Source organism: Dendrobium catenatum, unplaced genomic scaffold (genome assembly GCF_001605985.2).
Source record: "Dendrobium catenatum unplaced genomic scaffold, ASM160598v2 fragScaff_scaffold_1395, whole genome shotgun sequence".
Lineage (NCBI taxonomy): Eukaryota > Viridiplantae > Streptophyta > Magnoliopsida > Asparagales > Orchidaceae > Dendrobium > Dendrobium catenatum.
The window spans coordinates 370,786-382,619 of record NW_021319857.1 but is presented as its reverse complement, the minus strand read 5'-3'; the positions used below and the strand labels follow the sequence as shown (position 1 = coordinate 382,619).

The window sequence follows — 11,834 nt, the reverse complement described above, 5'->3', positions numbered from 1 at the left end:
ACACGCATGATTACATGAATGATTGATAGTAGATCATATCATAACTTTTTACATATAAATTATAATAATAATAAATGATTAAATTTGAGATCAAGGTTTTGAATTAAAAAAAATCTTATTCGATTTCTTTTTAATAAAGTCATTACCTTTAAATATTATACCTTCTTATTAAGCCAGGTGGTTAAATTTATTTTGAAAACTTCTAAAGCACCTAAAATATATTTTCAAAATTTTAAAAACATCTTAATTTATCTTTAAAAAAAAAAACGTACTGATATTATTGTTATATCTTTAATATATTCCCCAAGTCATACATTTGAATCTCTAAGATTTTCAATATTACTGATTAAATTTTAATTAAAAACCCCGAAAAATAATATTAGGATAAATAGCAAAAACAGCCGTAATTAAAACTTCTTTTTGTTATAGGTAGAGTTCTATTTGTAGTGCCCTTATGGTTCACTTAAAATTATTCCGTCAAGTTATCAAATGCATCCGAAAACCAATAACAAAACACCACGTCACTAAAGTACTCGGGATCTTGCTCGGTACAGCACGCTCGGTACACTCGATATGCTTGGTATTGCTTGGTATTTTCACCGGATGTAATAATTTTTCCCTTACTTGATGCGAATAGATAAAGACAAGGATTTAGAACTGGACGTATTATTAGATATTTAAGAACTCGCCATTCACCACCTTCTTTCTGACCATTTCTGAATATTATTGTATGAGTTTGATTATTTGAAGGGGCACTAATAAAATAAATTATTTGATAGGGATCATGTTATGACCTGTTTTGCATGCAGGACGCTTGTCTGAATATTTTAATTTTGGAAAATTAAACTAATCAAATATTTCCTGGTCAAATTTTTTGAAAATAAAATAATAATTAATCAAGCCAGTGTGTTCTTAGGATAGGTTTTCTTGAGGTGGTTGTTCAGTTGGGAGAATTTATGGTTCACATATTTTAAGAATGTGATGTAAATAAAATAGTGAATTTTATTTTATTTTCAGAATTATTTAATCAATTATCATAAAATGAATTATATATATCTATATATATCTATATATTTGACACTCAAAACAAGCAATTGTTTTGATGATAAGATAGATTGCTTATAAAAATATTTTATATTTATTTTATTTCATATTAAATATCTAAAAATTCAAAATTCATATATTTTATTTTACTTTGAAGCTTTAATACATGAAATCAAATAACCCCTAAAAATTTAAAATTCATATATTATCTTTTACTTTAAAGCTTTAATATATCAAATCAAATAGCCCTTAAATAAGTTGGAGTAGTGCCAGTTGAGTGAGATTAAGGAACCTTTAATGACATCTCAACATTCAAAAAAGAGTTATAGCATTTAATTGTGTGTTAACCAACGCACTTAAACGGTTGGTGATCATAATAAAATCCTGCTCACTGTATACAAAGTATAATAAAGTGCTTGCGGCGTAAAAGTCAAAGAGTAAAAAGAGTTTAGCTATGTAAAAAATCAGTAGCAAAAAGAATTTCAGAACCACAATAGACATCTAACTCCCTTAACAATGTAAACTTCCAATCCTGTTTAGGAAATTTTATTTGGTCCGGTGAACGTACGTAGAGGAACGTCCGGTCGGCACTAAAATCCCGCCAAAAAACTCGGTATTTGCTCGGTATTGCTAGGTATTATTTGGTAATAACGAAGAATACCATTATGTGAAGACCCAATACCGAGTTATACCGAGCAATATCGAGTTATACAAAAAAATACCGAGAAAAACTCGGTATTTTTTTGTATAACTCGATATAGCTCGGTATAACTCGGTATTGAGTCTTCACATGATGGTATTCCTCATTATTGTTTGATATTGCTCGGTATTTCTCATTTTTTGGCGCCATTTTAGCTCCGACCGGATGTAGCTCTACGTCCGGTCGGAGGACGTAATAATTGTTCCCTGTTTAGGGTAAGAAGATCTACACAGCAGAATGATAATAAATTATCTGCAAACCTTTCTATATTCTATAGTCAAATATTAACACGTTTTTTTATCAAGAGCAGAAAACATTAAAGTCAGTACAAACCACACCAAAAAAAAAAAGTGGTCAAGCAGCAGTCGCCACTCGCCAGTCGCTGCTGCATCTTATAACCCCATATGTGAGGGTCAAGAAAAAAAAAAAAAAAAAAGGATAAAGCAGCAGCATGTAATCAAAAGTTACTAGGCATATCTAGCCAATGTTTTAAGGTGTATTAGACATTCTTAATTACCCGTGAATGTCAGTAATTTCATCCAGGCAGCATTAAGCAAAGAAAAACATCTTGATGAAGATTGCTAAAACAAATTGCAATACTGAGGCACCAATGACCCAAAGAAAAAGGTCATGTTGCCCTTCGGTGTAAGGCTTTAGATTCAGACCAATGAAGTAAGCTGATGCAGAACCAGCAAAAAGTATGATGATCCACTTTAAAATCTCAAGTGGAATCACCAGCAACAACTGAAAAAAAAAAAAAAAAAAATTGTGAGAGATGACATAATCAGCACAAGTAAAAAAAATATTTCTATTCTTAAGAAGATTAAGTTGTTCTTGCCATGCCCATGAAAATCATAAAGGGGGAGGACATTCTATCCTTAAATTACAATGGTCATTGTACATAATTAGAGCAAAGAAATGTAGTTTTGATGCATAAAAGCCTAAATCATGAATCCAGAAATCTTCATCACCATCCAGGTAAACAATCTTAGGATAATTTTGTAATGTTGTTAAAATTTCTTTAAATGATTTCAGTGCAAGTTAAGTTGAGAAAATAAAAACTGCTTCAAGAAATCACATATTCCCAGTCATAGGGTAGAATATGCCCTCGGTGAAGAGAACTGAATAAACTATTATTTATCAGAAATGAAAGACTATAGTATGATAGACCTTTTTATCCAATCTCAACTTTTTATGAACAAAGGTTCTAAAAAGACAGCTAAAGCAACCAAAAATCTTTAAAAGCTAATCATCAGTTATTTATGGTGGTGCGCAAAATTTGTTAGCTTTCTTTTAGAATAGTCCAAAACCAAGTAAATGGGTTTGTTATATATTAAATTTGTAATATGCTTGATCTACACAGCAGTGCAAGCTAAATTAAAGTACAACTATTAAATTATAAATAGACCACTTTATAGATATGCGAGATTATTCTAAGTGAAAATTCGACCACAAAATATGAAAAAAGTAAATCTTAGAAGGAAAAAATTAAATTAAAAGAAATAACAATCTTGCACTAAGATTGCTGAATTTAAAAGAAGACAAGGAGCTAATCTCCAATAGTTTATTAAGGGATGTTTATTGAAAATTTAAAATTAAACCAAGCTTGACGTGAGCTAATATAATGAGTTGAATTGAAAATATGGCATCAGAAGTTTTGGGATAATCTAGAGATACATAATTGAAGTCCGGGAAGATCAAAATAACCATTAAAAAAAGGTAATGACATGTGCGTTTGTAAATGGAAAAAGAAATAGCTAATGAGAAAATATGTTAAATAGCTAATCTTGACAAGCTACTTTTCAGGGTCTTGTATGTACAGAAGAAATACAAGGAGATTTAAAAAAATAAATATAAGGAGATTATTCAGAAAATTTTAAATTGTGTTAAAGAATGATGGAAAACATAATTATTGAACAATAATTCGGTTACTCAGAACTAAATATAGGCTTGAATACTTACAGCGGTTGGAATAAAAATGGAAAGTGAATACCCCCAAATGCACCAGAGTTGTACAAGTCCAGCATTAGATCCAAAATAACGAAGTAAAAAGTAAAACGAAGCAGGCACTGCAAGTACATAGCCATATATCACAGAAGCTGCCCAGTTTACATAGTTGACATCAAAATTCCATGCAATCTCTGGGTTGTTCCCATTTTTCATCAAATAAGTAGCACAATTTCCCAACGCAGAAAGCAAAAACACCAGCGTAGTTGATATCCAAACAGGGCCATACCTAATAAAAGATTAATTCCTTCACCAAGACAGAAGCAAACAAGATAATAGACAGCTAGACAACAATATAGTCCACATTTGTCATATCAAGCCATAAAAAAAAACTATACAAATGGTAATTTAGAAAGAATCTAGATATGATTTGTAATTATTTTGAAAAGGTAAATGACTAAATACTGCATAAACCGAGTATCACAAACTAATTTGGTTCCTATGAATAATAAAATGTGTCAAAGATATATTGAAGTTATCAAAAATATGTATGATGGAGAAATGACTAACATTATAGATAGTTATGAAGTGATTGAAAAGTTCCCAAACACATAAGAACTACACCATGGATCATATCCATATCATTTTTATTAATTATATGGAGATAATTATAAGGAATTTCTTAAGCGAGTTAATATGGTGTATGTTATTCACATATAACAAAGTCCAATATTCCTAATAAGAGGTAAAGAGTGGGAATTGTTTGGATAAAATAGAAAAACAAAACCGAACCAATCTTATTTGGTTGGTTTGATTCAGTTGTTAAAGTATTGATTTAATTATTTGTTATATTTTGACTTTCGCTTATTGGTTCTGTTTTTTGCATTATAAACTGATGTGATACGTACATGCGAAGATGAACTAATTAATGAATTTGCACGCTTAATTCTATAGAGAACAAATAATTATATCTTTATAATAATTTGAACGACGAGATAAAACATTAAGAGCGGTAATCGCTGTTGATGTCCCCATCATAAACTGATCAAACTAAAAGCTAAATTACACTAATATCTTCAAATATTATATTAATAAAACTCATGAACTGTAAATAAACAAATGACGGAAATATCAACTTAAATATTATTTATTCTACATATCGAAATTATAACGGAAGTATTAGATCATATGAAAGGGTTCAAAACTGGCTTCCATTAAGGCAAATTCACACACATATCACATATACAACCTTCGAACCAAAAAATCTTGGTTGGTGGCTAAAGCTCCAAACCAACAAATCAAGGTGAGCTGTGTAAAGAGCCGGGCTCTGTAGCATGAGCTTATAATCCAAGCGGGGGCTTTAAGGTTGTTGGGAAAGTTTTTATTTATTTTTTTTAGGTTGTTGGGAAAGTTGATTTACACGAATGTTCAGCAAACAATTTAAAAGATTTGTCACTTAACTCTATACTTCTAGTGCCTAACCAATATTGTAACTTACAATCAATTAACAAACTTACTTGAGGCAAAAATTATATTACCAATTTCTCATCTAATATTTATCACTCTAAGAAAATGTACTCAAGAAAGATGATTGGCAAAATAGAGATGTTTTATAATTAGAACTGCTAAAGAATGATTCCTCAAGGAATGAACAGGCTCAAACAACAAGTTGTGTATCAGCCAAAAATTCCACTTATCATGTTTTCTTATTCGGGACCTTAAAAAGAAAGTATACATAAAGATCTCACCTAGATCGGTAAATCAAAGAAAAAGCAATATGGCATGCAGACTCAGAAAGGCTCTATGTGCCTCAAACAATCATCTCATGCCCAATTTGATAGTTTTTTTAAATATGTTGAAAAGCATGGGTACACTAATTGCCAAGCAAATCTAACTTTCTTTATCAAGTATTCAACTAAGAAAAGAAGGGTAGTTTTGATCATATATATATAAATAATATTATGTCGACCAGCGACTTTCAAGAAGAGCTGCCCAAATTAAAAGGATTTCTAGAAAGATAATTTGAGATAAAAGACAAGGGAAATCTAAAAGGCTCTCGCGATAGAAGTGGCGCAATCAAAATAATGTATTGTTACTTCCCAAATGAAGCATATTATCAATCCACTTTAAGAAACATGAATGCATAGATGTAAGAAAATAGAAACTCCAATAGAACCAGCGAAAAAAATCAACATCACCAGGAATAACACGCCTATTGATGAAGTATAAACATTGAGGACAAACTCATCTACCTCTCATATTGGGTCAAGAACAACCCTATTGAAGACCAAATGAAACTTGTTAACCAAATTCTAAGACATCTCAACATGATGTTAGGAAAATGGCCACATATGAGAAGTCATCCAACAAAAAATCTAAATTTTCAAACCTATTAATTGGGCTGGAGAAGTATCAGCTTAAAAATCTACCTCTGACTATTGTACTTATGGAGAAACTTGGTCACACGAATAAGAAATGATTAGTGGTTTCAAGATGCAATGCTAAAGTTGAATCTGAGAAGTTGCATTTGGTATTTATGAAGCAATATGGTTAAAAAGCATTAGAAGAACTAAACTATCAAATGAGAAAAAAAAATCATTAAAATTGTATCGTAGCAACTAGACTGCCATGAGTACGGTAAAAAAACTTATCCACCATGATAGAACTAAACACATTGAAATAGACTAATATTTCATCTCAAAGAGAAAAAAGACTATCCCAATTAAATTATACTTCAAAAACTCTCAAATTAAATATATCCTCACTAAGCATTTGCCCATAATGAATTTTGATAATCTAATCCATAAGTTGGGAAAAAAATACAACCCAACTTGAGGGATCATGTTAAAATAATTCAAATTTTGTACCCATAACTTTTCCATCTATAACAATCCAGCAATACATAAATAATAGCTTTTCAGCTACAACAATCCAGCAAAATACTTCTTTTTGGTTCAAATTAAAGATTAAAATTAAGTTCAAAAGAACATCGTTTCCTACATGCTATAGTTTAAATACTCTAGCAGTGACCATTCGAAATTAATTGGTGTGACCGCATATTAGAGTAATTGTGCTGTGCTTGCAAAATGAAATATTTCTTTTTGGTCCAAATGAAAGATTAAAATTAAGTTTGAAAGAACACCATTCATGTAAACTTTCACAGCTGCAAAGATACAGAAATAAGCAACTCACAGATCTGGATTGGCATCTACTTTTGTACAAAAACCATCCATGGGATACACCGCACCAACAAGCCTATCAAATACAATATCTGTGTCAACATTGAAATATGGTTGGTACGATGAAATGCTAAAATATCCATTCCAACTGTTTGCGCTCTGAGCATCTTCACCTGCGTGTACGTAGAAGATATGATGAAGCTTACACGAGCAAGCAAATCTAAAGAAGTTTTTATCTAAGCTGCATATCAAATAAAACCAAAGTTCAAATCAAAGCTAATAGTTATTTTTATGGTCTCTCATCCAGCTAATCCATTCGCATGCAACAAAATATTATAAATTGTCAAAAAGCACTAAAGCTTGCTGTCAACTAGTGATATAAACTAAACTAGCCAATGAACTCTTCGTGAAACTTGAAAGTACTTATCTGATACCCTAAGAAAGAGAGTCCCGAAGCATCATAGTTTCTTAGACAAAAGCATAAATTCATTAATAGCACTCTCCTTGAAGACACGCTTCAGAATGGTCTATGACTGTGGCTAAAAGACTTATATATTTTTTTATGAAACGGTATCACCGGCTCATGTTGAAAGAAAAAATCTAAAGCATGGTTGAGAGAACGGATAGTACAATATTCAAGATGCTATGAAGTAAAATTTTAGTTTTAAATTGATTGATCCCCTAGATTATTCTAAATTATGTGATGAATGTCCCTCAAGAAATGAAATATATTAAAAAGCATAATAAAATAATGAAATATAAAGAAATGAAAAATGTGGCATGCAAAGCACTAATATGAAATCAAAGAGTTGTTATGTTATAACTTCTATATTATGACTTATTTTACCTATTAAAATATGTTATATGTGAAATCATAATTTACTTACGGCCTGCTTGACATGTATGTCATATCCATAATCTAAAATGAATGGAGATAGAACATTCTTTTAAAAACCTACAAATGTTTACCATGCTTATATATTGTTTAACTTATATGTCATAGTAACATTGAAAAGTATACTTTATACATTAAGCAATGAATATCCTACTTAGTCAATGGACTCACACCTACATCAACATTTCAGTTAGTTGATGCTCTATGAAGCCTTAGGAAGCTATTGAATGAATTACTAAGTACAATTCTATATCATATTTAGACATTCAATTTGTAGATATAGTTGGGTCAGCCTTCTTGATGTCTAATGTGTAACCTCGTGACAAAGCTTCTAAGCCGAATTGTTTGTATTGGGGACTTAAATTATGTACTTAGTTTGTGTTGATGGGTTACAGTAGCCATGGTATGGATTTTGTTGCTCTATATATATATATATATATATATATATATATATATATGGAGTTCGCACTAATTAAATTGTGTTGTGCTTGAATGTGTAATAGGAGTTTGTGTGAACGTAATGCCATGTTCAAGGAGTGGAGAGATTTATGTTTGCTTCTCTAATTGTGATGTGGTTGTATGATGAACGTCTGACACCTTCAAAGGTTGTGGTTTAATCCATAAGTTGATGCAAAGTTTATGATGAAGGTTAGTATGTGTTGTATTTATAGCAGTAATAGTGAGCATGGTGTTGGACAATATAACCCTTTCTTATTATTATCATGATAAGAAAGGGTTTTTCCTAATCATGTACCGAGATTTTCCTAAGTTCAATGCACTGGGATTTTCCTAATCATGCCCATCAATGTTGATATGACATATTTTGTTGAGTGATATAATTTGAGTTATGGTAAGCATGTAAAGCATGTTTGTTGGTTTAACTAGCTTGACTGGGTTCGGCCAACTATTAGTAAGTGATGAATGCAATGATTGGCATTTGGCAGACAAGGTGAACTCTTACTACATATCTAGCAAATTTCACCTGGGGTTGTGGTGGTGAGCAAGGTACAACATTCCAACCCCTCTAGGTTATACTATTATATTATAAAACACTCTTTTGTGATGAGGGGATCACTTCATGAGCTTTTTTTATTGAAGAATTTTGTTAATTTGTGCAAAAAGTGAAATTTAATGGATAGTTAGATCTTATCATTCATTCTAGGGTGCATGAATGCATGCAATGAGTATTAATATCCCATCATCTTACACGAATTGATAATTGATAGGGAGACTTGCATTTGAGCCAGCCTCATTTCACTTTGAAAACATGTTGAGAAGCTATGTTCTCCTATTTAGACAAGTTTTGCTGTCCTAAATGCAATATTTGTCATACTAATTGTTGTTAAGTAGGATCTGCTTATGAGTGAATTCTTCATGTTTTGGTTATACTTTGTAAGACCGTACTTACTGACTTGTAATGCTAGTGCCTATTATGATTGTTTGTTGAAGATTATTATCAAATATGGATATTCTCAAGCTTTTGAGGTTTGATGGGTGAATAGGATCTCATATCTCAACAATTCAATGCAAATATTGATTGCTTGTGAAATAGGACATTAGCTCAAGTGGATCCCATTTTATAATTGTTGGGTGTCCTATTGATGTATGCGCTAATGAGAAAAGTATGCTTATGCCTATAATATAAATGAATGGAGATGCTTATAAATCCTTTCACACAGGTTTAACATGCATTACTTATGCTAAACTTGTATTTCATGGTAATGTACTCTAAAAGGCATATTTTGTACATCAATCTAGGAATTAATAATTAATTTAATGGACTCACGCCTATATTAATATATTAGACAAACTGTGCTTAGATACCGACTAAAGAACAAGGGAGCAATTAAGGAAATTGATGAGCTAAGTGTGATTCTACATTGTGTTTGATCATGTTATGTTATAAGTTTTTTATGTGGCTGGCATGTAAGCTTTATTGAAATATAAGTTGTAACCCTATGACATGATGCTTACAAAACAAATTGTCAAGTTTCCCAACTAATTGCAATTTCTGTATAGCTTCTTGTGGTAGTAGGGCATTTATCTTTTTGTTAGAGATCATTAATTGATTCTAACAAAACAACGGTGTCTTAATCTTCATTTCTGAGGTAAATATAACTTACCAGAAAATGAAGATATTCAAAATCAGAGTGAAACGTCACAGATCACTCACAACCCAAAACACATAAGCAAACCGGCAAAAAAGATGAGCAAACTTAGCCTAAATAAAGAATGAATAGTTAAAACACTGGTTAGCATTGCCAATAGAGGAAAAAAAATCACCACTCGCATCCAAAAACCGTAAAGCTCAATTCATATAGCGCTACCGCCCCCCACTAGAATCAAGTGGTGTCCATTACAAATGTAGTGCATCATGGAGAATTAGCCTAGGTAGCAGATGTCGCAAACTTGCAATTTAGGCCAGCTGGTCAGCCTAAATAAAATCCTAAATACCCTAAATTTTTTAAAGTAAATAAAAGAGGAAATGTGTAAAAAGTTATATTCACCATAAGGAGTTCCTGGTGCTTGATAGCCTGAAGCAATATTACCAGGCGGAAAGATTTGCAAATTCGTCTTTGGAACTACAAAAGTAAAATAAATAACAAATCAAATAATAGATGAGCGAGGCATGCAAAAAAAAAATTGACGAAATCAAGAGCTGCAACTTACAAACCCCAATCGTGGCCCTACCTTGGCTTTCTTCAGCAACCACTGCCTGCAACGACATAATTACCGCCGGATGAGTGAACATGAAAAACAATATTAGAGAAAATTTTTTAAGCCAAAACAGAATGCATCCCAGCACATTCAACCTCCATCGATTGGAGATAGAAATCCAAATATGAGGAAGGAGAGAATAGCAAAAAAGAAAGAATCTGACGATAAATGAAAAAAATAAAAAGTTAAACACTGCGGCAGACGAATGGGCTGTACCGGCACGGAGCCGACCGAGTGACTAGTAGGCAGACTGGTATAGCCTTCTTCCATGTCGGATTGACTAATCTTGGGATATGAAACTCTTTACCTACTAATCATCATTTCCCCATTCGAAATTCAGATCGAAGCCTTAGGTCTCCTTAATCGTGAAACCCCGATCTCGAGGTGGCTTTCCTGTATTTGAATGGAAAGAATTGGGAGAATTTCCGGAGGAATCGTCGCTCGAGGACCGATCCAGTGATTTCTCTTTCAGAAAGACTGCTTTGTTCTGGGGATGCGACGACGACAAGCAGCGATTCACGCTTTTGGTCTGGCGGTGGGTTCGTTGGAACGAAGTGCAGAACCAAGGGCTGCCGATTTGTCATTTGTAGAATTGCACCTAGACATCAAGGTAACTATCATTGAATTCTTTAAAATAAAATTTAGGGGACAAATATATAAGATTTTGTCCCCTAAATTTTATTTTAAATTATATATCTATTTCTAAAATTTATATTTATTTATATAAAATTTTCATGTCTCAATTATATTTTAAAATTTTAGGTATTTTATAAGTAAATATAGATATTCTATTGGATATATAAGTTAATAAGAATTTTATGATTGTTTATAAAACACTCAAAATCTATTTATATATGCATGCATATATAATAGAAATTTAATTTTAGCCATTCAAAATAAATTGTGTCTGCCCTAAATTTGTTTTAATAAGCACAACTCAAACAAAAGATAAAAGCTCTCAATCAAGTGAATGTTTAAACCAATTTATAGGCACTTGTTTGATCTAAAACAGATAATTCCAACACATATATGTTATTTTGAAGTCGATATTACCCCCAATAATGCGGCCCTATTAGTTATTACTTTTAGAGCAAAATCAATTTGAGATATCATTATGTGCTTCAATAAATGTTGTTCATATTGCAATAGAGTATTGTGTATTATTAACCCATGTACTTATGGACCTACATTATCAAGGGAAGGTGGAATTTTAGGATCAACACAGTCGATGGACGATGACTCAAATGAGTTGATTCCTATGTGTGCTATAATCAACCAAGGCAATTCAGGGAGCAAGGGATGGTGATTCACCTCGTAATAACTTGAATTCTAGATTGTACTAGTTTAAATG

At 31.9% G+C, this 11,834-nt stretch overlaps 1 protein-coding gene across 2 annotated transcripts; it reads right to left on the bottom strand.

Moving 5' to 3' along the window:
* Window positions 1–2,196: 2,196 nt before the first annotated feature.
* LOC110103534 (protein YIPF1 homolog) lies at window positions 2,197–11,072 on the bottom strand. 2 transcript variants are annotated; one of them, XM_020832296.2, is made up of 6 exons: window positions 10,700–11,072; window positions 10,436–10,481; window positions 10,273–10,347; window positions 6,884–7,043; window positions 3,707–3,980; window positions 2,197–2,488 (listed from the first exon to the last, which is right to left on the bottom strand). In XM_020832296.2, the coding sequence occupies exons 1-6, from the start codon at window positions 10,751–10,753 to the stop codon at window positions 2,294–2,296; spliced, it is 804 nt and encodes a 267-aa protein (XP_020687955.1). In that variant the 5' UTR covers window positions 10,754–11,072; the 3' UTR covers window positions 2,197–2,293. The 2 variants fall into 2 exon arrangements, with proteins under 2 accessions (XP_020687955.1, XP_020687962.1); XM_020832303.2 differs by having other exon boundaries at window positions 10,457–10,481; window positions 10,700–11,071.
* Window positions 11,073–11,834: the final 762 nt, after the last annotated feature.

What these genes read in the sequence shown, in the direction of transcription:
- LOC110103534 (XM_020832296.2), bottom strand. Translation starts at nt 10,753, where the DNA reads ATGGAAGAAGGCTATACCAGTCTGCCTACTAGTCACTCGGTCGGCTCC. An exon ending in ACTCGGTCGGCTCCGTGCCG is followed by an intron (nt 10,482 to 10,699) that starts GTACAGCCCATT and finishes ATGTCGTTGCAG; the next exon opens with GCAGTGGTTGCTGAAGAAAG. An exon ending in CCATTTTTATTCCAACCGCT is followed by an intron (nt 2,489 to 3,706) that starts GTAAGTATTCAA and finishes TTTTTTTTTCAG; the next exon opens with TTGTTGCTGGTGATTCCACT.